Consider the following 27,229-nt stretch of genomic DNA (forward strand, 5'->3'; position numbering starts at 1 on the left):
CATCAGTGTTTGATTAGTTTTATTGTCACAGCTGGTTAACTACAGAAGTATACGGTCCGCTGAGTGATCGCCTCTACCACTGAAAATCCTCCCGTCCTGGCAGTGACGCCAGCCCGCAGTAAAAGGTCATCACTTGTACTTGACATTATCACTCAACAAACTCTTGACCAAAAGTTCAGTTTAACGTTTATGCTCAGAGACCAGCTGATTTCTGTCCGAAATGAACACGAGTGGGCGGGACTCAAAACTCCACCCATTCTGTGCCTGTGGTGTTGAAATTAAAACTCGCTAATGGTGCAGTCAGGTCCAAAGTCTCAGTGCACCAACACTTAGTATTAGAAAACCCAACATCATCTCTGCACTGATCTACATTACTGAGGAATTTATTATGCAAGACTTTTTTAGGGAATCCGGGGACCTGCAGGAGAGGAAAGAACGCAGGCCAAGAAGGAATGAGATCAGGAACCTGGAGGGAAAAAAGTGGGGACTATTGAAGGAAACCAGAAAAAAATAACTACACAAGACAAATTATGATCAGGGGGAGGGACCAAGTAGCAGGAGTGAGCCAATCAGAACTCAAGCATGAAGTGACTGAGATAATGAGAAATTTACAGAGAAGTCTAACAGTGTACTATTTTCCTTGCAAGTTTCCGTTGTACTGACGGGTCATTAGTGCAGCTGGACGCGAGGACGTGACCGAGCGCTCGCGCCACTAAACCAGCTTCTACCTCCTCACCACTGGACCTCATTAGGTTGCTAAGTTTTGCTTAGATTAGAACAGCCAGACATTATATATAAATACATGTTATAGTGTGCATCATATTTGTGTTTGATTATAAACATGGAGCAGAAAGACAGACTGATGGACTTACAGACAAATATATAAATGCAGAGATGAGTTAACGAGCTGCATGATATGTTTAAAAAAAGTAGCTACTGGCTCAGAATAATTAAAGATGAACATGATGAGTAAGGAGGCACTGATCCTGATATTGGCTTGTTCTTGCACTATTTTATACACTACCTAGTGCACAAACACAGAAGCTCAATAGGACCCTACGTTTATTCCCTACAGGGCTGAGATATATATTAGCAGAACTGAAAATCCCAAATAGGAATGAGGTGTGTATTTAAAAAAAAAAAGTGGGTGCTTTTTTGGGTGGGGTATAAAACACTACATATGGGACGGAAGCGGCGTTTCCAGGGGTTCAGTTAATATTAGAGTTCAAAACACCTCTGCAACTGTCAATCATTCCAGATTCAGACATCGGTTTACTGTTTTATCAGGGAATGTTGTACGAGGGAAAAGCAGACAAAGTAGCAACGACTGAAGAAAAAAAAAAAAAAAGAAGCAACTACAGATCTAGCGCCCCTGCTGGCTGCAGTATGTGTAGCCCCACCCATCCCCAAGAGTTTCAATGACAACATTGTTTTTTCAACACTTTCTTTTCGAAACTGTTTTTCCATCAAGCGTCTAATTCAAAGTTAGTGCTGCTATCTGTACATTTTATTTATTTTGCCTTAGGACTTAAAAGTGCGACTCTATTATATTGTAAGAAGGCGTGGCTACACTTGGGGATGAAGTGACTGACGGCCTTAGTCGTTAGACTACTACTACTACTATTATTCCTTCTAACAATTTTAAACTTGCACTGCTGCCACGGCAAGTTCGATGTCTGCGTTTATGTAATATGGACTGTGTACGCGCACGTGGGACTGATTATTAAAATGTTTGTCTTTGCTGCTGTAACAATCTAATTTCCTCCAAAGGATCATTAAAAGTATATCTTATCTAATGAAGATATTCTGCGACACTGATATTGGGGAAAGGGGGCGGGGCCTATAACACGAGTAGGTGTACCTGACTTCGATTCTCGTCTCTACTGCTCTTAATTTGACGACATGGTGGAGGAATTTTGGCTTCATTTCTATAGAAACAGAAGGGCATGGAGTCACGGCAGCCATGTTTTTATCCAGTCACTGGAAATTATAATCTCAAATCTCCCCCTGCTGGACATACAGTGCACTACAGAGGGTGTAGGGTCTATAGAGAGAGAGAGAAAATTCAAAATGGCTCCTGACTGTAGCTGTAGTGCACAGGATAAGGGTTCATATTGTTAACATTCCATCCCCTGTACAGGGAGCTGCATCCCAGAGTACCACGGGATTCACTAGAGAAGGTATAAGTGCCTTTATGTCAGAATCTGCACGGAGTCAGGAGTCATTCGGGACTTAGCCAATACGAAGAGCACTGAGAAAAGTATGGAAATTAAAACAGACCGGATCAGTGCGGGGAAAGACAGACAGGTGCCTCGTTCACTCCTGGGGAGGAATTGGTCACTTTAAAGGTTTAAAAAAAAAAAAGGACATCTCCATTAGCAGTATGTACATGAGCTCACGAGTTCATTCTCAAAAGCGGAAGATCGAACCGCGCTCGGCTGCGTCCCAAACATCATTAGTGTCCAAAGGCAGAACAATGGTTGACAGAGAGAAAGCTCCACCCCTTCCTAGTACAGTCAGGCATAACAGGTAGAGAGAGAGAGAGAGAGAGAGAGAGAGAGAGAGAGAGAGATTCACATTCTCACTAAAACCCTTCATCAGCTTCTTCAGTTGGGCCTTTAAGCTCCACCCACAGCAGCTCTGATTGCTCTCGGGTCAGTCAGGGTTCGGGTGCGGTGGTCTGGGTGGGTGTGGCCTCAGAGAGAGGAGTAGAAGAAGATATAGGCAGCGGACGACTTGACTGAGGAGGTGGAGATTTGCGACACCTCATGATCGTCGAATTTAAACCAGTGCTGCCGACTCGCGTTTCTGCAGTACGCCGTGTAGTGACCTCCGTCCAGACCTCCGTAATGATTCTACACACACACACACACACACACACACACACACAGAGAGAGAGAGAGAGTCAGAAGGTGTTATCATTTCTATAGTAACAGCTCATTCATGGGGGTGTGTCCAGCAGACATGCCACATAATGGAGCAGTTGGTTAGGTGTCTTGCTCAAGTTCATTCCCCCCCCCCCACACACACACTTTTCCTGCTGGTCCAGGAAATCGACCCGGGAACCTTTTGGTCCCAAAGCTGCTTCTTTAACAATCATTAAATGGATAAAACTGCTGCGGTATAACAAGAATAAAATACTAAAGGGACAGGACATTATAGGGAAATAATGAACTACAGATTGGTATCAGGAACTCCACTTCATCACACACCCTGTGAGTCACGCACACCCTATATAGTGCACTCCTGTAGGGGTTCGGGTCTACAGCGGGGAGATGGTGCCGATACTCACAGACACGGCGTACAGGCTGTATCTCTTCAGGCTGTTTTTTGGCCCAATAACGTACTGGGACAGGTCCAAATTCTCCAGTGGGAAATCCACCGAGGTCTGGAGCTTCTGCTTCCACCGGCCCTCATACCAGAACCTACACACACACACACACACACACACACACACACACAGGCTCTATCAGCAGTAATGTTCTTCTCTAAAAAAACAGATGTGTTTCACAGAGCTCTACATGGCCGTTCTGTCCACATCAACATGCTGTAAAATAAAAACAGATGTTTCCTCACTTTAAATCTGAACTCCAGCAAACTGTATTTTACAATACAACACAAATAATCTGAAACTGTATTAAACCTGATCATTTTTTAAAATGTACACAAAACAACAAAAGAAAATGTTCTGTTACTCGGATATTTTGAAGCGGAAATTTGAAGATACGAGTACCACACCATGAGGTCACCTTGTACTGGGGGTGGAGACACACTCGTCAGTGAAACTCCAGGCGTTTCTGATGTAGCGATAAAATTAATGTGCAGTGTGAATCTTATTTAGGGCTCTATAGGCCATTTGCAGAAATTGGTCACGTGTCAATTTTCCCCATAGCAACAAGCTTGTGGTGGGCAAGCTAACTTGACATTCCTTGACAACCATAAGAGTTTGACTGGTGATGCAAAGCAATCCATTTCTATAAACAGCTGTTTTTACCTTTTCTACTGTCTTTTTTCACCCGAATTTTCATGTGTACTTGGAAAAAGTTTGTGGTTTTAACTTCTGTTGTAAGTTAAAGCGAATCATTGGCCGTAAAAGAGAGTTTTTTGGACTCAAGTTGGTCGCTGCCGAAAGAAATTCATGTGCGAAATGGTGGATATATCCGTATTTATATATCTGTATTTATTTTCAAGAATCTTCACACATTAAGCGAATGATAAAAGTAGAAAAAGAGAAATAAGTTATAAACATACCTGAAAAATCCGCCATTTCGCACGTGAATTTCTTTCGGTGGCAACCAACTTGAGACCAAAAAAAACTCTTTTGTGGCCAATGATTCGCTTCAACTTATGACAGAAGTTAAAACCACAAACTTTTTCCAAGTACACACGAAAATTCGGGTTAAAAAAAAAAAAAAAAAAAAAAAAACAGTAGAAAAGGTAAAAACAGCTGTTACAGAAATGGATTGTTTTGCATCGCCAGTCAAACTCTTATGGTTGTCAAGGAATCTCAAGTTAGTTTACCCACCACGGGCTTGTTGCTATGGGGAAAACTGACAGGTGACCAATTCCTGCAAATGGCCTATTACACTCCCCCGGCCACTTTAATAAGAATGTGTTGAGTCTAAGATCCCTGTTCTTGGCTGCAGGAGTGGAACCCAGTGTGTTCTTCTGCTGTTGCATGCTGAGATGCTTTTCTGCTCACCACGGTTGTAAAGAGTGATTATATGAGTTACTATATCCTTCCTGGCAAAAAAAAAAAAGTGTAGCTCTTGATTTGTATCAGTGTGCTTTGATGCATCGTGCTGCTGTGGAGGGATCAGCTGATTATAGAACTGCAGAAAACAGTCTATAATCATCATCTGTGTTTACATCCCTCCGAGGGCAGCCGCAGCCGCTGCATGTGAGAGGATTCACTCTGTCACAGCAAGGCTGCAGACACAGCACCCTGAGGCATTTATCATCATTTCTGGGGACTTTAATCACGCTACTTTGGACTCTACTTTGGCTGCTTTTTACCAGACTGTGGATTGTCCAACTCGGAACAATTGACTTGCTGTATGCTAATGTGGGGGATGCATATAGAGTCACACCCCTCCCCCCACTAGGGAAGTCTGACCACAACCTGGTTCGTCTCCAGCCGAAGTACACCCCCCTGGTCCAAAGGCAGCCCGCAACAACTAGCTCCATCAGGAGGTGGTCCCCTGAAATGGAAGATGCTCTCAGAGACTGCTATGATATCACAGACGGGGATGTGCTGCTTAGCCCACACTGTGAGGGCATAGAGGGGCTGACACACTGTCTGACAGATTACCTCAACTTCTGTGCAGACGTGGTTCCCCCCGCTAAGACTATACAGTGTTACCCTAATAACAAGCCATGGGTAACACAGGAAGTCAAAGCTGTCCTCAACAGGAAGAAGGCCGCCTTCAGGAACAGGGAGGTGATGAAAGCAGCACAGCAGGAGGTGAAACGCTGCATGAGGGAAGCTAAGGACAGCTACAGGAGAAAGGTGGAGCAGAAGCTGAAGGAGGACAGCATGAGGGAGGTCTGGGAAGGTGTGAAAACCATCACAGGCCACAACACAAAGACCAGAGTCATTGAGGGGACAGTGGAGAGGGCGAATGAGTTGAATGACTTCTTCAGTCGGTTCAACCAGCCCACGTCCCCCCCACCCTCTCCCTCACTGCAGCCATCTCTCCTTCTTCCCTCAACACACCTCCCCCCAGTCATCGCAGCAGCCCCCTCCTCCCCCACCTCAACACAGACTCCTCCATGCATCACTGCAGACCAGGTCAGAGGTCAACTGAGGAAGCTTCACCCCAGGAAAGCAGCAGGCCCAGACAAGGTGAGTCCCCGACTACTGAAGACCTGCACTGCTGAACTGGGTGAACCACTCCAATGCATTTTCAACCTTAGCCTACAGCTGGGGAGAGTGCCCACCCTCTGGAAGACATCATGTATCGTTCCAGTTCCCAAAAAGAATCGGCCCAGCGAGCTGAATGACTTCCGACCGGTGGCACTCACTTCACATCTGATGAAGACGTTGCAGCGGCTCTTCCTCAGCCTCCTCAGACCCCAGGTGCAACACGCCCAGGACTGTCTGCAGTTTGCGTACCGGGCAGGTGTCGGTGTGGAAGACGCCATCCTCTACCTGCTACACCAAGCCCACTAGCATCTGGATAAGGGAAATAGCACAGTGAGGATCCTCTTCTTGGATTACTTGAGTGCCTTCAACACCATCCAGCCCCTTATGCTTCAGGACAAACTGAACAGGATGCGAGTGAACCCCTGCCTGGTCACCTGGATCACTGACAGGCTGCAGTTCGTCAGGCTGGACATCATGTCTGACACTGATTAGCAGCACCGGAGCACCCCAGGGCACGGTGCCGGCCCCTCTTCTTTTCACTCTGTACACCACGGACTTCTGCTACCACTCGGAGCTGTGTCACATTCAGAAGTTCGCCGATGACACAGCCATCATGGGGTGTATCAGAGATGACAGAGAGGAGGAGTATAGGAGCCTGGTGAGGGACTTTGCCGTTTGGTGCAACAGGAACCATCTGCAGCTCAACACCTCAAAGACCAAGGGGCTGGTCATTGACTTTGGGAGGTCCAGAACAAGGTCATGACCAGTTCTGATCGAGGGAGTCAAGGTGGAGGCTGTGGATTCCTACAAGTACCTCGGGCTGTGGCTGGACAGCAAGCTGGACTGGACTTACAACACTAACCACCTGTACAGGAAGGGACAGAGCAGGCTATACTTCCTGAGGAGGCTGTGGTCCTTTAACATCTGCAGGAAACTCCTGTGGATGTTCTATCAGTCTGTGGTTGCCAGTGTCCTGTTTTACACATCCAAGGAGGACACATCCAGGCTGGACAAACTGATCAGGCGGGCCGGCTCTGTGGTCGGCATGAAGCTGGACTCTCTGGTGACGGTGGCAGAGAAGAGGTCTATGGACAAACTGCTGAAGATTGTGGACGATGCCAGTCACCCTCTGCACACCGTCATCAGCAACCAGAGGAGCCTGTTCAGTGACAGAATGCTCCGTCCCAAGTGCAGGACGAACAGACTCAAAAACTCCTTTGTCCCTCACGCCATCAGACTGTACAACTCCTCTCTGGGGGGGAGGAGGGGGAACAGGAGGACAGAGGACGGGAAGGAGCAGTAGCCTAGCCTGACAATAAGCAATACCGGACAATGTGCAATACCTCTTCTGTTGGACTCCCCCCCTTCCTCTTCCCCATATCTTATTCTTATTTATATTGTATATGCAAATACCTAATTTAATTTATCTAGAAGTTTTCCTCCATTTCTATTCTCTGTTTATCTGTAATGATGCTACTGGAATTTTAATTTCCCTGAGGGAACCCGCCCAAAGGGATCAATAAAGTTCTATCTAATCTAATCTAAAACAGCAAGGTGGATGTATGGGTGCTCTTAATAAAGTGGCCAGTCAGTGTATTTACAGCTGTGTACCAAGCAGACAAAGTTTTTCTTTCTCTCTCACTCACACACTCTCTCACACACACTCACCGCTTTAAGTGCACGAGCAGAATGGGCGGAACCTTCCAGATCTCCAGCTTCTTGGTGAATTCCCTCTGAGCTTTACAGTGAGGGCAGAACACTTTATTATTGTCCGTCAACTTCTCCTCCTTAGAGAAGAGCTTCAAACACTCCTACACACACACACACACACACACACACACAGTATCGTCACTCAAACTGTGGCATGTATCTGCCTTTGTGAGTCAGATCGTGTGTGTGTGTGTGTGTGTGTGTGTGTGTGTGTGTGTGTGTGTGTGTGTACCTGCAGAGAGCACTTATAGGATGATGCGAGGGGCAGTGACAGGTACATAAAGGTCTCAAAGGTGCGAGAGCGATGGTGGCAAGTCAGACACTGTAATGTGGACTTGAACTGACCCTGGAACAGCGACACGATGATCGATTCATTCAGCAGTTTGTGCTTCTGCCACGCCCAGTCTGCTGCGCTGACATCATCCATCGTATCAGACGCTTCGTCCTTCCATCGTTTACGGTTATCCGCCTGAGGGAGGGAGGGGAGGCACCATAAAACCACACTGTGTGAGGTCGGGTCTCCAAGCATCCATCGCGCTCTCTCTCACACACACACACACACACACACACACACACACACACACACACACACACACACACACACACAATCTGAGGCCAGAACTCTGTGCTGCTACACTGTTCATCAGCATGAGACATAATGGGCAGGGCTAATGCATAAAAATGGGCGTGGCTGTTCAGATGTCTGACAGAATTGTCACAATAAAATAAAACTGCACACACATTGGAAACAATCCTAATATCCATGCACAAACACTCAAAATCAAAATGAACAGAACAATGTGTGTGTGACAATCTCTGAGCAATCGGACAGGACCAACGCAGAACGATGGAACACACACACACACACACACACACAAACGACTCACGAGTACTTACTCTCTACACAGGCCGTCACAATGACAACCAAAAGAAAAGGAAAGAAGAAATTCATAATAAATGTGATCAAAAATACTTTTCATTGATCAGACACCATGAAAAGCATGTGACCTTGCTAGCACTGGAGTTTGTATGTAAACACGGGGAACTGAATCAGGAGCTGATGATTGGACTGATAACATTTGGGTTGTCGGGATCAGACACGAACAAATTCAGTAGTCTGGACTGTGTGTGTTTGGATGAAGCACTGCGTATTACGGTATATAGTCAGGATCAAGCACTGGATATCGGGCAGTCGGGTATTCAGAACCGAGTGCTAAAGATTAAGCAGTCGTTATCGAGATGTATAGTGGGGATTTCAGGATCGGGCACTGCCTACTGGGTAACGGGTTAATCGTAGACATGTAACTGTAATTGGGCTCAAGACTTAACCCCAATGAAAAGAATAAAATTTTATTACCAAATAATTATTAAATAAAAAGTAATATTTATTTTCCTATTCTTTGTCAATGTCTGTATTCACTTTCTTAAATTAAAATAAAACATTTTCTTAACAACCAACAATAATTACTTCCCTACATTTGTAAAGGCTGGCGTAAACTAAAAAAAAAACAAAAATTATCTATTAACTACAAGATTCCTTTTCTTAATAAACTTATTTTTATAAGTAGACAATTTTCTAGTCTATCTTGCCAGTCTGTAAAAAAAAGATCTATGATTTCTTATTAAATCTAGTTGCACACAATCACATAGCAGCTCTTTCACATTTTCAATCTGTTTTTGTGCGTTTTCATGGAGTTGTGTTAGTGCTGTGTTACTTCCACCTAGGGTGAAGTTACATGCATTCTCCCATGCTGTCTAAATAATGCAATTACAGCGAGGAAAAAATAAGGAGATACGACATCACCTGATATATCGTTACATGCCTAGTTAATCAAGATAATACTGGGTAATCAGGATCCAGCACTGCCTAATGGGTAAATCCAGCACTGGTTACTAGTGAATAAAGAAAGATTGGACAATGCCTACTGGGTAATTGGAATAAGGCCTATTGGGTAATCATGACTGGGCACTGCTTACTGGGTAGTTGGAATCAAGTGCTGATCAGGTAGTCACAGTCGAGTGATGGCTAGTGAAGAGGTCGGGACTGACCACTGCCTGTTTCCTACATCAAGATCAGACACCGCCTATTGGGTAATCAGAGTCAAGTACTTCCAAACAGGTGACTGTTGGGCACTGTGTACCGAGTAGGTGTTGCCTACTGATCGGTCAAGATCTGGCATTGACACCTGAATGCTGATAATGTGTTGGGCTCAGTCACTGGAACACAGCACTGCCTACTGGACAGTTGATCCTGGGTGTTGACTACTGGGCAGGCTGGACCATGCATCACTGATTATGTGATCAGTTAAATATTGTTACTTCCCCAAAATATATTCATTCATTCATTCATTCATTCATTCATCTTCACGGATGTTAAACTTCTCGAGCAGCTGTTACCTTGTTGAGGTCCTCATGTAAGCCGTCCATCAGGAACAGCAGAAGTTCCTGAGAGTCCTGCTGTTCATACCCAGAGAACTGGTCGTTAATTTTACCAATGGTGATCTTAAAGTCTCGAGGGCTGATGTACTTAAACTGACCCGACCACAGAGCCTTCGTAATCGCACCAAACTCCTCAGCCACCTCACCCTTATGGCCCAGGATATTCAACCTGCTCAGAAAAAAAAAAAAAAAGATAAACACGCATACAGTTGTGGTCAGAAGTTTACATACAGTGATATGAATGCCAGGGCAATATTTGGGCTTTCAGTAATTTCTCTGAACTGTTCTTTTTCTGTGGCAGAATGATTGTACAGCATACAGCTTTCATTAATTAAAAAACAAACAAACAATCACTAGAATTTGGTGCACAAGTTTTAATTTTCTTTGGGCTTTCTGAAATCAACACAGGGTCAAAATTATACATACAGGGTCAAAAATTTACATACACTCACTTAGATTATTAATTCAGAGGTGCTGAAACTTCCAAAACATTTATCATCTTGCCAAGGCCGAGGTCTCTTAACTTCTTGTTAGTGATCATGATTGACTACAGCTGGTAGCTTCTCTGTGCCTTCATAAAAAGGAATTGTTTACAGCACTCATTGGATTGACCAACACACAGTAAAATGGGGAAAGTCCAAGGAGCTCAGTGCAGATCTGAGAAAGAGTATCGCAGATGTACACAACTCCAGAATGTCTTTTGGAGCCATTTCTAAACAATTGCAAATTCCAAGATCAGTTCAAACAACTGCATGCAAGTTATTGTGAGGTGTAGTCACTTTGCCAAGTCACTTTGCTTCAAGAAAACCCAAACTGTCACCCTCAGCTGAAAGGAAATTGGTTTGGATGGTCAAGAACAACCTGGGAATCACCATGGCACAGCCCCGCCATGAACTGGAAGCTGAGGGATCACTGTCTACAGTTCAGATCACCATGGACTAAGAGGCTGCGATCCAAGAAACAACCCCCTGCTCCAAAATTGACACCTTCAAGCTTAATTAAAGTTTGAAGCTGACCACACGGACAAAGAAAAAGCCTTCTGGAGGAAAGCTGTATGGGCAGATGAGACAAAGATTGAGTTGTTTGGCCACAATGACCACCATGTACAGAGGGACACTGTAGCAGCCGGTGGTGGTGCTAGGATCATCATGCTCTGGGGCTGTTTTGCTGCCAGTGGAACTGGCTCATTGAGCAAAGTGGATGGAATAATGAAGGAGGACGACCTCAGAATTCTTCAGCATAAACCATTAGAAACTTGAACACGACTTGGGAGTTACAACAGGACAATGAACCCAAACACGCATCAGAGCTGGCTGTGGAGGATAAAGCAGGTGAACATTAAGCTTAAAACAAGTCCTGACTACAACCCTATTGAAAATATACGGACCGTGCTTATAAGTCTTGACTTTAGGGCTGCAGTTGATTTGCTGACTTTAGGGCTGCAATTGTTGTGAACGGTTTTGCGCTCGGGTTTCCGTTGGTGGGGGGTTTATAGCACCAACGAAGCTGACTTTGTTAGGACTGTTAATGTTATAGTCATGTTGTCTGTTGTTGCTCAAATGAGGATGGGTTCCCTTTTGAGTCTGGTTCCTCTCGAGGTTTCTTCCTCATGTCGTCTGAGGGAGTTTTTCCTTGCCACCGTCACCACAGGCTTCATCATTGGGGATAGATTAGGGATAAAATTAGCTCATGTTTAAAGTCATTAAAATTCTGTAAAGCTGCTTTGCGACAATGTTTATTGTTAAAAGCGCGATACAAATAAACTCGACTTAAGTCGAGTCCATGCCAAGAAAAAAAAAATTTAATTGAACTCTACCAATTCTACCATGAAGAGTCGTGAAATATCCAACCAGAATTCTGCCAGAGGCTTTTTCATGGTAAACAAAAATGTTTGATCAAGGTGAATCTTGCGAAGAGACATTTTACCCAAATATTAGGTGTGCTGTATGTATATTTTTGACCCTGTATGTATAATTTTGACCCTGTGTTGATTTCAGAAAACTCAAAGAAAATTAAAACTTGTGCACCAAATTCTAGTGTTTTTTTTTTTATTAAAGCTGTATGCTGTACAATCATTCTGCCACAGAAAAAGAACAGTTCAAAGAAATGACTGAAAGCCCAAATATTGCCCTGACATCAGGGCTTTCCACTAAGGCTCATACTCGCCAGCCGTGACAAAGAAGTAGCCAGCCGGGGGGGGGGGGGGGGGGGGGGGGGTAGTAAACACAAAATAAACTCCTGTGCATGCAGTTCCCAGGATTAAATGTATTTTCCACAGATCATTTATTTATTCACTTTACTCAAATATAAAGTAAAATGGCAGTAAATCATCTTTCTTGTGTTCAACTGGCAAACTGAGGTTGCAGGTCATTATAACCTGTTGAATAACAGTCAGAGCGACAAAAATATAACCTAAAATGTACAAATAAAAATACTCTGAAATAAAAGTTAAATATCATTCAACAAAAGTCCAGAATGCTACCAGCACTTCAGAATACATTTAAATAGTTTTATCCCCATTTCCATCTTAATCATCTTCACTATCACTACCTTCCCATTCAGGATCAGAGTCCATGCCCAGCTCAGAAAGGGCCCTACTGAGATTCTCCCTGGTGCTTGCCACACCTTCTCCCTCAACCTGGACATTTTTGTCCATTAAGCCTTCCTCTTCATCTTCTTTCTCCTCAATTACCCCTTTTCCACCAAATCAGTTCCAGTGCTGGTGCTGGTTCACAACTCGTTCAACTTGCGAGCCAGCTGAGAACCAGTTTGCTTTTCCATCACTCGCGGTGCTAAGGAAAGCCACGTCATTACGTTGCTGTATATGTCAGTTACGTCGCTGCGTTTGCATAAACCTTGGCGCGAATATCGAAGCAAAAACAACACGGAAGAAGCAGCAACAACAAAAACAACAACAACAACAACAATAATAATAATGGATGACTTCGCGTTTGTACAGCTGCTGCTTCTCGTCGCTTAAAAATGGCGACCTTTCGCGGTCTTGTTATTGTTGTTGGTCTTAACAACTCCGCCCCCCCGCTGACGTAAGCAGGTCTTTCCTCTGGCCAAGCAGAGAGCTGGTGCTAGCCTGGAACCGGTTTTTCTGGCCCCAGAGCCAGTTCTTTGTCAGTGGAAACAGGGCCCTGTACTACGAACGGAGTTCAACCTACCCAGAAGTAACCCAGGGTTCCCCCGCTAAACCGGGGTTGACAAAACCTGGTTATCTTGTTTGGGGTTAAACGGTACTACGACGCCAGTTATGAAGTTGATTTGTTGAACCTGGTTTAACCTAATCAGGGTTAATGCGCGTTCACGTTAAAGGGGAGGTTATCAGCGCAAATCCCCACTGTTCACAATGGCACGGTCGCCGCACTTCACGGAGGAAGAATGCGCTGTCATAATGCAAAGCTACGAGGAGTTCAAAACAACATTAAGAGCAAAATCTAACACAGCGGCTGCCAATAAGGAGCGGCAAGCATGTTGGCAACGAATTGCCGATCGGGTAAATGCGCAAGTACATTCTCCCTTCTACATGTTCCAGAACAGAAGTATAGGATGAGAGAAGCTTCATGATCAATCACAAGTCACAGAAAATGGTCCTTCGACGTGGCCCCAGTCATATATAGCTTGTTTAATGTCCGAAAAATCCTGAATAAAATTTGGTATGGTGAATTCATGGAGTCGCCTACTTAAGCTGATCTGTGCACAGAGTCACATGAATTAGGATGACTGACTGTTCAGTCCCTTTGACTAAGTTGGTGTCGGTCCTGTGAACATTTCAGAGGCAACAGCAGCCAAACGCACCTGGCAACAGGTGAAATATAAAAACATGATTCATAATGGTGTGTGTGTGTGTGTGCAAGCAAACATTCATTTGCCTTTTATTTATTCAAGTTTTATCTGTTTGCCTAATAGTTCAAATTGTTTTGTATATAGTTTATAATGTAGTTGTGTGATATTAATGATAATATTGTGGGAAAACTACTTTGCCCGGACGTTCATTTAATTTATTCTATCGTCATTTTGTTCATTCTATTTTTGTGTATTTTATTTATTTATCTGTTTGTCTAGTTGTATCTATTTTTCTAATAATATATTTTTTGCATTAATTGTTTGTTTTTCCTATTAAAATAATCTTGTGTTCTTGTTATAACTTTATCTATTTATCTGACTGTTTAGTTGTATCTATTTTTGTTACAATTTCAATATTTTTAATATAGTTTTTTTTCTATTAAAATGTTCTTGTGTGATAACTAGTTCTTGTGTTATATTTATTGTAGTTGTATCTATTTTGTATCTCAGACTTAAATATTTTTGTAAAACAAGTGTTTTTATAAAATATTCTTGCGTTCTTGATAACTATGTTCTTGAGTGGGTTCTTTTTTTTTTTTTTTTTTACAGAAAAGCCGTTCTGCATGGACATTCATTGAAGCCCTCATTGTTTTTTAATGGTTATTTATGAGCGTTTAGGGGTTACAATAATGTAAGTCTAGGTTGCTTTATATAAAAGGTATGTCCAGAAATATTGATGTCACTGTCTAAGCAGAGGGATCTGGCTTCTTTAGACGCTGTCTTCTTAAAACTGAATAAATATTTAAAAAGAGCCGAATGAGCCAGTCTTTTGAACGGCTCTTTTCAAAGAACGGATCACAAAGATGCGGATCCCATCAAAGAGCCATAAATCCCATCTCTAATCTGCGCTCCGATATCGCACGGGTCATCCAGGTACGCTGGCATTGTCTCTAGAGGAAATGTCGGTGGAGAGGTGGTGTTTAAAAAGGGTGTGGTTAATCGGAAACCTCGGGTTAACCAAGAACATAACCTGAGACGAGCAGGTTTGAGATGCAGCGCAAGTTGCCATGGCAGCATACCTCGGTTTGAACATAGCCAACTTTCGTAGTATGGGTTAATCGGGAAGTTACGCTGCACGTGATCAAGTTACTCTCGAAGTTACCCTGGTAAGCCAGAAAACCCGCTTCGTAGTACAGGGCCCAGAAAACCTGGTTCCAAACTAAGCACTGGCCCCGAACCAGCCCTGGAACTGCTTTGGTGGAAAAGGGGCAAATGAGGTTGACTTGGATTCCGGTGCTGATGAGTGTTGGCATGCTGACCTCAGCATCATCTTTACCCCCAACTCTGGGAAGAGTTTTGGGAGATGGGAGGCTCCTGGTGTGTTTCTGTCTCCACACTCAAAGCAGGAGAGCATTATTCAAAAACCTTTCATATTATTATTAGCCTAAGTATGCCTGCATAATAGACAAGCTATATTAATTTCTCAGACATTTGCTCTATTATTATTATTATTACTACTACAACATATTGCATCTTTTTTATTCATTAGTGTATGCCAGACGCTAATGCACCAATAAAAACTGTGATTTGCGCACCGAAAATAATCAGTAACAGCCTATACAAGCTCACATATTGCATCATGAGGCGTTCCTGGCTTGTAAATCTCTTATTTTCGGTGCGTGACACATTCACGCAGCTGAGCATGCTATGAATTAACAACGACAACGGTCTGCAGTGGCGGCTACACAATTACACACTCAGCCAACATTTCTCCATTTGTGTATGAAAATACACTCCAACCACTCAGTCTGGGTTCATTTACAACCAACGGTGTCTTTTGATGCCAGCACGTAATTGAACGAGAGAAGACTGGTTTACCGGAGACAAAATAAGCATTATCTCTGCTTCTGTCCCCTCCGACGGCCCCGACACACTACTGCCTCCGCCGAGTGCGCGCACACACACCGCATGTCGGGGCCGCGGATGAGTTACTCTCCCCTGATCAACGAAGTTGGCGAGGAATTTGTGGTTATTATCGGTACAAACAGCACGAATCACAACTTAAACGAGTGCGGTTCAGTTTGACATTATTGTCAGTCCGTTAGATAAACATTTAATTTTATTAAAATCGAAAATTAATATTTAGAGCCTGTGGGCTACAAAAATAATAGTCATTAAAGTAGCCGGCTGGACTTAATTGTGTAGTCGGCTGTATGGCCGGCAGCCCTGTGACATTCATATCCAAGATGGCATTCATGTCACTGTATGTAAACTTCTGACCACAGCTGTATATTTGTTTCTCTGGCTCTGTACAGTCCGACAGTATGAGTGAACGCTCAGGACCGGTCACCTCATCACAAACATTTTCTGAAACAATGGATAATCTGCCAGCTTAAAAAAAAAAAAAAGAAAAGACAAGGATGATCATGTCTGTGTAATCTCTAGGATAAAACTACAAGATCAGCTATTTTGGTTCCTCTGGAGAAACATCTACCTAAACACCACACGGATGCTGGCGTACCTGTTGATGTCCTCCTGGTAGCGGTTCCTGTTGAAATATTCAGCCATGTACGGCGTGTTACACAGACACTGTAGGATCGAGTTCATGTAGCAGGTGTTCCCTAGATTCCGAAGGCCTGTCAGGCACGGACCCAACCCACCAAACACGGGGTTCATGGTCCGGATCTTAGCAGCAGACGGACGAGCGATCTCGGCTTTAGCGTAGGAAGTAGCAGTCACGGGTCTGATCACACACAAATTTAAACTTTAAATTAGAGGACACTGTGGGGAGGGTTATACAGGGTGGGGGAGGTATACAAAAGGAAACGGGGTGAACAGGTGTAGGTGTGCGCGCGCGCGTACTTGGTTTCTCTGTTCACTGTGGGCGTGGGTTTTCTGGCTGCCTCTGCGTTCAGGTCCTGGGTGATATCAGGGGAGGAGTAGGAGCGCTTCAGTTTGGACTGCTCTCTCTCTCTCTCCCTCTCTCGCTCCTTCGCTTTTTCCTCCTCTTTCTCTGATGCTCCAGTACGGGGTTTGGGCTTGGAGGGAGTGGCTGGAGGTGTGGCAGGGGGCGTGACCTCAGGGGGGTAAAGGTGCACACGATTGGTGGGGGAGTGATAATACCGATACGTCCCGGTGACCGTATCCAGGAACTGAAAACACACAGAGATAAACACACACTTAACTTGGTTTAACTGAATCAAAAATACAGGAGTCGTCAAATGTTTGGACACAATTATTCGTTCACAGTGCGTGACTAAACATTTGAAACATGTGGCACATCTAGTGCCCCTTTTCCACCAAAGCAGTTCCAGGGCTGGTTCGGGGCCAGTGCTTAGTTTGGAACCGGGTTTTCTGTTTCCACTGACAAAGAACTGGCTCTGGGGCAGAAAAACCGGTTCCAGGCTAGCACCAACTCTCTGCTGGGCCAGAGGAAAGAACCGCTTACGACAGCGGGGGGCGGAGTTGTTAAGACCAACAACAATAACAAGACCGCGAAAGATCGCCATTTTTAAGCGACAAGAAGCAGCAGCTGTACAAACGCGAAGTCATTTATTATTATTATTGCTGCTGCTGCTGCTTCTTCCGTGTTGTTTTTGCTTCGATATTCGCGCCAAGGTTTATGCAAACGTGGAGGCGAAGTGGCCAAGTGGTTAGAGCGCTTGACCACTAAGCGAACGGTCCCCGGTTCGAGCCTCGGCTCGACGGGGATCTGGGGCTCGCTCCCTGTCCACCCAGCAGTGAATGGGGACCTGGTGGAAACACTGGGGGAAGTAAGGCAGCGAGGAAAGGAACTGGCCACCCTACCTCACTATGCCGACGGCCCAGGACAAGTGCGCTCTCTAACAGGCACTCCCCCAATGTACGAATCGTATATGGGACCCTCTCTTCTTCTTATGCAAACGTAGCGACGTAATGACGTATACAGCGACGTAACTGACGTGGCTTCCTTTAGCACCGTGAGCTATGGAAAAGCAAACTGGTTCTCAGCTGGCTCGCAAGTTGAACGAGTTGTGAACCAGCACCGGCCCCAAACCAGCCCTGGAACTGATTTGGTGGAAAAGGGGTATAGGTGAATCAAATGTCAGTGAGACAATCAGGTTTGTGTGAGTCAACTGCAGGCGAATCAGGTTTAAGACAAATCAAATGGAGGTGAATCGACTGAGTCAATGTGAATCAAATCAGAGTGAATCAAACTGGGGTTTAATCAGGTCTGAGTGGTGAACGCGTGTGAATTCTGTACCTTCATCCAGCCCTCAGGTAGACCAGGCACCACCCTGCCTATTTCCTCACTTCGAGCACGGGTCAGAGGCTCCCGCTGCAACACACACAGAGGTATAATTAACACTATACACTGTTCACTCAGTCATGCCTGTTACCAGAAACTCAACACCACTGTGGAGTGTTAGTGTCCCTGCGAACACACACCTTTATATCGGAGACCGTGGCGTGGGGCAGAGGAGAATCCAGAGACATGCTCTTGAGCTGAGCATCCAGCGACTGATCCTTAACTCCTCTCTTTCCTTTCTCATCTCCCCCCTCCACTTTCTCTTCCTCTTCCTCTGCCTTCTGGCGCTCCAGTTTCCTCCTCTTTTCCTTCTCCTCTTCCTCCTCCTCCTCCTTCTTCTTCCGCTCCTCTTCCTCTCGTTTCTCCTCTTCCTCTTTGCCTTTCTTATCCTCCAGGTTTGGCTTGGCTGAACGATCCGGAATCACCGGACCATTGGTCACTGTGGAAACGGGCGCATCTTTAGCTCCACCTTCTTGAGTCTTAGCTTCTTTGGCTCCACCCTCAGGACTCTGCTTTCCACTGTCTGAGGGTTTAACCACTGGCTTGGTTGATCGGTCAAACTGGAGGCGCACGCACACACACAAGAAAAGTTGTACATCAGTAAAGCTGGGAAAGATATACACGTCCATATACGTGTGTGTGTGTGTGTGTGTGTGTGTGTGTGTGTGTGTGTGTGTACCTGTGGTATTGTCTTTGCCGTAGCTGCAGGCTGTTTTGGACTTGGAACACTGGGCACACTTGGTGTTGGTGCGGGTGTGGGCGCGGCTGTGGGCTGTGTGGTCGGAGCGGGAGTGTGTGTATCAGGGGCTGCGCTCTTGCCATTTGCGTCCGTATCGATGGTTCCATTAGCCTGTACGTCTTCCCCATCGTCCTTCACACACACACCTGCAGGTTCAGGCGGAGTCTCCTCCAGACACGGGTAGCTGAAATTCACTGAAGAGAACATTCAGGATGAGATCATCAAACACACGGATGGGTTAGGGTTATGTATAGCATTACGCAGCTACGTGAATACACACACACACACCTCAGTTGAAACGCTGCACAAAGATAATACCTGCAAGTGTGTGTGTGTCCATATTTTGAATGTAGGTGTGTGTGTGTACTCATGCTGTGGCAGCAGAGTATATTGAGTTTAGGAGAATCACACATAAGTGAATCAAACGTATTTATTCGATGAATCAAATGTATGCGAATTAGGTTTAGGTGAATCAAATGGAGATGATTTTTGTGTACTTGAATCAAAGGTGCGTGTGTGCGCATATATATATATATATACACACACAGTGCTGTGCAAGTTCACACTTTTTTTGAACTAGTTCAAGTTCAGTTCAAACGTTAAAAGTGAACTGTTCACATTCATAGTTCACAGTTTTAATTCTGAACTAGTTCAAAGTTCAGTTCATTTTACTTTTAGGTGGGATATGAAAATAAAGACTAAAATCATATGCTGCATTCTAGCTCAAAACTACTCACATATTATAGATATTATATTCTATCACACAAAATGGAAGTTATTGTACATACTATATATGGAAAAAAGGACAAAATATTTTGATTTCTTCACTGACTCAACCACTGCTACCAAAACGTTACACGTGACTTCAAACAAATGCTTTCAGTTTCAACTAACAGTAACTTCTAATAAACGACAACTAGACTTCCTCATAAATGTGTGTTTCTAAAAAGATGACTGCCAATATGTATATACACTGAAGGAGTGCTATTTTAAGATCCATATCAACAGCATTGACCATATCAACCATATTGATCAGACAGAGGGATGCATGCTCAAGGGCTTTTTATTTCTCAAAATACAAAACAGGAAAACTTCAGATAGCCTCATTCTTCAGTACACATCTGTGTATGCACACAACAATCAAATTTCTAAAATTATTTGGCATTGTACTCATCTGTGTTCTCCGTGCCGCTACTTGAACTTTCACTGGCCATGTTGCTGTGAGTGTGCGCCGGCTGTGGTGTGCGCGCTGTCTGCTGCCTGTAGCTAGGGAACGCTGGGTTACGCCTACTCTGCTCTGCTGCATCATGGGTAACGTAGTATGGAGCCAAATCATAGAGCCATCCACTATCTCCGGCTTCACACTACGTTATCCATGATGCATTGCACACACGCGGCACCTCAGGGCAGTGAGTGACAACAACATCAGACTGACAGTGGAGTAGTAGAACGTAAAATATCTTGCAAGTAGACGTGCCACTCGATTCATCAGGTTTCATGTTTCGTTCATCTTCATGTTTGTCGTTCATGTCGCATAATTTGAACGAATTCACGTTCAAGTTCTTTCATTACAAAGTTGTTGCGTTCAGTTCAAAGTTCATGGAAAAACAAGCGTGTTCAGTGAACGCGTTCTTTTGAACGCGTTCATGCACAACACTGTGTGTGTGTGTGTGTGTGTGTGTGTGTGTATATATATATATAAATAAAATAAAAAACACACACGGTGTGGCAGCAGAGTAATATTGGGTTTAGGTGAATCAAACATAAGTGAATCAAATATATTTATTTGATGAGTCAAATGTATGTGAATCAGGTTTAGTTGAATCAAATGCAGGTGGTTTTTGTGTAGTTGAACAAAAGGTGTGTGTGTGTGTGTGTGTGTGTGTGTGTGTGTACTCACACTCTGGTACCAGGGTGTGTGTGTGTTGGCGTGGGGGTCTGATCTTGGCGTTGCTGGTGAACATTGGATAATAAAGCAGCCAGTTCTCATAGCCTCCCTCAAGAACCTGAGGCTCTGTGCGCAGGATCGTCACACTGTCCCACTGACACACACACACAGAGAGAGAGAGTCAGACATAAAACTTCCTTAAGCACTACAGAAAGTAGTTTTTATTATTATTATTACCTTGTACAGTGCATCCTTGAGGCTCTGTAAAGTCGTGCCCAGTTTCAGGTCTGATATGGAACTGAACCAGTCGAACAGGACAATATAATCAGCAAAGCCACGCTGCTTCCACTGAGGCAGAGACTCTGACGGCAGCTTCACTTCGATCTGATTCACTGTGATCCTACACACACACACACACACACAGAGTGAAGAATTTGTTAGCCAGCTTCAATATGCAATTTGACGATATAAACTGACCGCTAGCCTTAGAGTTAGTGAATCAGTTATGCAGCCAGAACACGGGATGCGAGTGAACATGTACACTGTAATCCAGGCTCAAGCCCTGAACATTAATACATGAGTTTAATATGTAACCTGCTCACTTGTGTTAGCTTAGCTAATATAGACATCAATATGTAAATTTAGCATAAATCTGGAAGTGACTATAGAAAATCCCGCACTCTGGTCGAGAGATTCAGACCATTTCTCGATAATCACCTCGAGTGACTCGGCAAAACGGCTCCGATCGCTTCATCATCGTAAGTGAGGAAGAATTGCAGACGATGAAAAAAATGCTGTTCCTAAAAGCACTAAAGACACTCTGAAGTTTGGTCTAAAACTATTCAAAGGGAAGGTGGGGTTGGGATTTATTTTATCGATTTCAGAACAAAGTATTTTATGTGACTCGGCTTAGATCAGTGACACGAGTCTGCGCCGCGACTTTATTACATTTACATGAAGATTTTGAAGTTTGAAATAAATCATTTTAATAGGATTTTTAAAATAATCCCGTGTATTTATACTAAAACAATTATCCACCTCAGGCTCAGTGTGAATATTGACTTTGTCTCGGTTATTATTCACCGACACTCACCTCATCTTCAGCGAATAATCGTTAAATATAAACCTCTCACCAATCTTAAGCCCCGTGGAAGCTGGATTAGATCTCTAATGTCAATTTAAAAATTAGCTTTTTATGTTCGTTTGGGCAAATGATCTATAATTATTACTTTGTGCAGAACTTAAGAGATAGCTTAGCTGCAACAGCAGTACTATTAGTGTGCGTGTGTGTGTGTGTGTGTGTACACACCCGGGGCTGATGGCCTCCTCAGGAACACTGATGCACTTTTGATTGGGCACCGCCATGTGCGACTCCTCAAAATCCGCTTGTTTTCGAGTGTCCATCACTAACACACTCAGGGTAGGGTCCTTCATCATGGTGTACAGCTGCTGAGCACTAATACCTCCACTCAGGGGCGCTAGAGAGAGAGATCAGTTATACCTAACAAGCTTTGTCTTAACACCCCCCCCCACACCCCCACTTTCTCTCTCTTCTGACCTGGTGAGTTTACACTCTTCGGCGGCTCATTCTGTTCTTTAGCCTGTGAGAGGGGAACAGAGTTGACACAGTGTAAGCCACGCCCTTCCTGATTAATTACTGGTCATGTTAATGCTGACCTTTTGTACCTTTTTGCTGTCCTTTCTGTTCTCTGGGGCTTTGGGTGACGCTCGTCTGTCCTTTTCTAATTTCTGTTCTCGTCTCTCCTTCTCCTCTCTCTTCTCCCTCTCCTCCAGCCGCTTCCGCACCTCCACCTCTTCATACCTGCGAGGGAGGGACAGGCGAGTTGGGGTTGGGGGGCAAGCTGAGTGTTATAACTAGGGTTTAGATTCAAGGATCAGTGGTGTCAGAGAGATGCCACGCCTAAACCACACCCTATTCACTACCTAGTACAATTTTTAGGGAGTCTACAACTGTAGTAGAGAACTTCCTGAAATCCCACAGTGGGGTAGTGTCTAAACAACATTCCCCAGCGGGTACAGTAGACACTATGCACACCATCACTTGAAGAGAACATGTCTCCTACATAATGAGCAGGGAGTGTGGTTTGGGACATGTCCTTGGTCCATGGGAGGCATACGTTTCGGAGATTATGTGGCCTTTATAGTGAATAGATAGTGAACAGGGCGTAGGGAACCAGTGATGAACTGAGGGAACCTATGAAGTAGGGTATAGGTGTTGAGTACAGGGCAGAGGAATGAGAGGCGAGTGGAAAGTGACCGGTACCTGAGCTTCAGACTCTCAGAGAGTTTCTCCGCCTCCTCGATGGCCTTCTTAAAGCTCGACGGGCCGAGCATGGACATGAAGTAGTCCTGCAGTGAAAATAAAAAAAACAGAATGCAAACACTACAGCAGGACACAGTAAATAGAGTCAGCATCAGTGTGGACTGGACAGCACTGCGCACAAGTCTTAGCCGTTCTGTCATTCGTACAAACTTTGTTATAGACGTTTATTTTATTATTTCTGCATTATGGAGTCAGGACAAAACAGTTACTTTTCCAAAAAATAAATGTTTAAAAATAAAAGTGAGATAAACTCTCCAGAAAACCTGTAGCAGATTCTCAATCATGCTCATAAAAACCTACTGATAACTTCCTTATAAAAAAGTACAAATTAGACTTGAAACTTATATTTTTTGATATAAAAAGCAAACAGTTGTCACACCAAATACTGACTTTGTTTAGTTTATTACTGTTTACAGTTCATCATTTTTCCCCTGTAGAAACGTTTAACTTCATTTCTGAAGCCGTCTTTGCATTACAGCATTAGCTTCTGCACACTGCTGCACGTTATATAAATATATTAAGTACACAGGAGTTCCTCTTCGGACATAATGGAAAATAGCGGCAGTTAGCACACTGTCCTTCAGTAAAAGGTTAACGCAATAAATAAAGATGTAGAGATAAAGGTCATAAAACCGAAAGCTGCTTGGCTAATCATTTTATTAAATCAAAAGCTGCTCGAGTGAACTTTTCAGCAAAGTTCAAGATGAACAGCTGACCGTCTTGCCAAACAAAATTCTGTTGAAATCAAAAGCTAAACATTTCATCAAAGCCGCCATCTGTTCAGCTGATCATCTGGACGGACAGACAGACAAACAAATAAGCAAGCTGCTTGGCTGATCATTTGTTGAAGACAATCATCGCCTGCTCGTTTTGGCCAGAATGAAGTCTTCAGCTGGTTATTTGGCCAAGATTAAAGTTATCCAGTTGATCATTTTGATCAAGGAGAAAGCTTGTTAGATTATCGTTCCACATCTGGTCGGGATGAAAGCTGTTGGCTGATCTTTTTGGTCTAAATGAATACTGTTCGGTTGATCATTTGGTCCATAAGAATGCTGTTTGACTGAATGATTTGGTAAAAACTCGTTCTCCGACACTGATCACTTCGCTGAATGAAAAGGAGCCGACCGAATGCTGAACCTTGCATCAAACTGCACCTGTTCGACTGATCATTAGGTCAAAATGAACGCTGTTCAGCTGATTGTTTGCTCGAACAACGGTGAGGTTAATTTCTATAGCACCTTTCACCAACCCAAGGATGCTTTACAAAGTAACTTGAAACTAAATCAGACGATCATTTTATTAAACCACAGGCTGATCATTCCGTCATGCTGCAAGCTGTTTGGCTCATCTTTTTCCAAAAGCAAATTATATTTGGCTGTTCTCTTCATCGAACCAAAATCCACTTGGTTGATCATTCTGTTACATCACAATTTCTTCGCTTCATTATCAAAACTAAGGACATTTTAATTCTTCATCGCTCCACACACATGAACAGTAACAGGATAACACCACTAAAGTCAAAGTTAGCATCTGTTAGAAAACACTGCACACAAAAATATTTTCAATTTCAAACTTTTGTACTTGTACAGATTAAAACTCTTTACACAGAATCGCTAGAAACCGATCTCCTCTCCACAGGTTGGGAAAATCTTCACTAATTCTTTACATCTTCTCCATCTGGTCAGATTTATTTCCCACCTGTTGCTGTTTGAAGTCCGGCCTCTTCTTGATGAGGTCATAGACAGTCAGGTACTTCATGTAGAAGACGTAGGCTTTCTCCTCGTCTCGGTCCAGACGGCACTCCTCTGCTGCTTTAAAGAGCTTACATGCGCTCTGAACATAGCTGAAACACACATGGTGAAGATAAAACTGAGGTTTGGTCAATAACGTCATGTTTTACGATAATGTGACTGTAAACCCAATTCTGAGGGGATTAGTTTTCCATGTGGAGGTGTGTAATGTCATTACCAGACTATCTCTGGGATTTTAGTCTAAATCTGTAATGTCAGTGAAGGTTTAACAGAAGCATGGACATGACTGGAAAAATTACCCTGTAGTTTATCTTCTCTAAATGCAGCAGGAGAAATAAACCCAGACTGACACATTAATAAACACAGCGTTATATCCTGTGGTGGGTTTTTTTTCTTCAGTATAAAGATGATCCAGGAAGCGCTCACTCTATTCTCTTTTCTATCGTCACCCAAAAAAAACCCCAAACAACAATAATATATAGATGAGGTTTAAAAGGGCGTGTCAGAGAAACATCGCTTCTGGGGGTTTTGGGTCAGTTATTGAGTTCGTAGCGCATGTAGAGACCGTGACCGACCCATTCAACAGCGTGTATTAAAATTAGTTACGTGAAGAACACGTGTCATTTTTAGTTTGAAGAGAATGTGTACAGACTGAACACAGATATGTAAAGACTGGTCATTTCCCCATAACTAAAGCGATTCAGCTGATCATCTCATCTGGCCGATGTTAAAGCTGTTCGGCAGATCATCTGGCCGATGTTAAAGCTGCTCAGTCGATATTAAAGCTGCTCAGTCGATATTAAAGCTGCTCAGCTGATCGTTTGGTTGATATTAAAGCTATTTGGCCGATATTAAAGCTGCTTGGCTGATAATTTGGTCGATAGATAAAGCTGCTGAGCTGATCATCTGGTCAATATTAAGGATGTTCAGCTGATCATTTAGTTGATAAGGAGCAATTCCAGCGTTATGGACGTGACACTTGAACTCAAAATGACAACAAATGACCCAGTGCATGTTTTATTGTCTCCCAGTATTTAAACAGGTGTTGTATATTTTAAGGCTGTACCATACTGGAGAAGTGATAGAACAAGAACAATTCCCATAGTACATCTAGGGCATGCCAGAAAACGCCAATAAAAGATGCGTTATGGATGTGACAGAAAAAGTATCACTTTTCTTGGGTGACTGTACATTTTTATCAAACTCTGTGAAATCGTAAACCTAATGTCGAAATGGAGATATCCATTTGATAGAGGGGTCCAAGGTGAATATTACAAAATATTTGTTTAAAATATTTTGTATTTCATGCAGAGTTTCGGAAGGAAAAGTCAGCGTTATGGATGTGACGAAATTCTGTTATGGATGTGACGTAATAAAGCTGCCTGGCTGATCATTTGGTCAAAATAAAAGCTGTTAAGTTGAACATTTGGCTGATATAAAAAAATTCATCTGATCATTTGGTCAAGATAAAGCTGTTTGACTTATCTTGTCAAATTTAAAGCTGTTTGGCTGATCATTTGGCAGATTTTTTTTTTTTAATCAAACCCGTTTGGCTGATCATCGTGATCAAGCGCAAAGCTGTTCAGCTGAAGACAGTTTTGTCTGGAAAGCCTATCCCATCCAAACAGTACAGTAATCAGTAAAAACAAAAGAATGCCTATTGTTTTATCTTGGCCAGCGTCTTGCTCAGTCTTACTGCCTGGTGTTGACTTTTTCCAGTTTGATCTCGGCCTTTTTGTTGAGATCTCCCAGTGAGCTGGAGAGGTAAAGCTCCTTCACTCCTGTAGACACTCCAGGCATCTTCAGGCTCGGGGTTCGTGGTTCAGCTCACAGCAATGTCAATCATTAAATGTGTCCTCACATTCTCATCAGCTGGAGGGAAACAAAACCACATTAATCCATAAAACACTGATCACATCACATCACATCACTGCCAGCTCCATGTTCCCGAGAACACCCAGCTGGGAGGAACACCCAGAGGTTCTGTTTATAAACAGATGTGAACAGCTGTCATTAGCTCAGGTTTAATCTTATATACAACTCATAAATAAATAACTGCCGCTCATTAAACATACTGTAAGATGTAAAAACCTTTCTCCAGCCCTTCAGAAGTGTCCCTGATCCTCAGGGCTCCGTGGAGTCAGTAATGAGGAAGTCACCAAACTCTCCGTGTAAACACAGCACTCCACAGGCTAGCATTAGCACACTAGCATGCTAAGCTAACTCAGAAAAACCTCTGCAATGCTAATTTTTTTTTCAATCCACTCAGCTAAATCAATAAACAATTAATTAACTTTTATATGACTAGATAAAACACTAATAACTGTAACTATACACTAGCCGAGTTAGCAGAGCTACAGATGCTAACTGCTACAGATGCTAACTGCTACAGATGCTAACTGCTACAGCTGA

At 43.6% G+C, this 27,229-nt stretch overlaps 1 protein-coding gene across 2 annotated transcripts; it reads right to left on the reverse strand.

The window, feature by feature from the left end:
• Positions 1–4: 4 nt before the first annotated feature.
• On the reverse strand, positions 5–27,229 carry usp8 (ubiquitin specific peptidase 8). 2 transcript variants are annotated; one of them, XM_060924272.1, is made up of 19 exons: positions 26,909–27,229; positions 26,514–26,689; positions 24,765–24,909; positions 23,007–23,092; positions 22,409–22,544; positions 22,281–22,323; positions 22,032–22,200; positions 20,960–21,122; positions 20,735–20,876; positions 18,775–19,028; positions 18,236–18,655; positions 18,051–18,125; positions 16,670–16,959; positions 16,329–16,550; positions 9,974–10,184; positions 7,809–8,045; positions 7,535–7,677; positions 3,293–3,425; positions 5–2,855 (listed from the first exon to the last, which is right to left on the reverse strand). In XM_060924272.1, exons 2-19 carry the CDS (start codon positions 26,615–26,617, stop codon positions 2,697–2,699), a joined length of 3,132 nt encoding a protein of 1,043 aa, XP_060780255.1. In that variant the 5' UTR covers positions 26,618–26,689; positions 26,909–27,229; the 3' UTR covers positions 5–2,696. The 2 variants fall into 2 exon arrangements, with proteins under 2 accessions (XP_060780255.1, XP_060780256.1); XM_060924273.1 differs by having other exon boundaries at positions 26,893–27,229.

Source organism: Neoarius graeffei, chromosome 6 (assembly GCF_027579695.1).
Source record: "Neoarius graeffei isolate fNeoGra1 chromosome 6, fNeoGra1.pri, whole genome shotgun sequence".
Lineage (NCBI taxonomy): Eukaryota > Metazoa > Chordata > Actinopteri > Siluriformes > Ariidae > Neoarius > Neoarius graeffei.

What these genes read in the sequence shown, in the direction of transcription:
- usp8 (XM_060924272.1), bottom strand. Translation starts at nt 26,617, where the DNA reads ATGCCTGGAGTGTCTACAGGAGTGAAGGAGCTTTACCTCTCCAGCTCA. An exon ending in ACAGAAAGGACAGCAAAAAG is followed by an intron (nt 22,324 to 22,408) that starts GTACAAAAGGTC and finishes CCCCTCTCACAG; the next exon opens with GCTAAAGAACAGAATGAGCC. An exon ending in TACCAGGAGGACATCAACAG is followed by an intron (nt 10,185 to 16,328) that starts GTACGCCAGCAT and finishes TTTTCTGAGCAG; the next exon opens with GTTGAATATCCTGGGCCATA.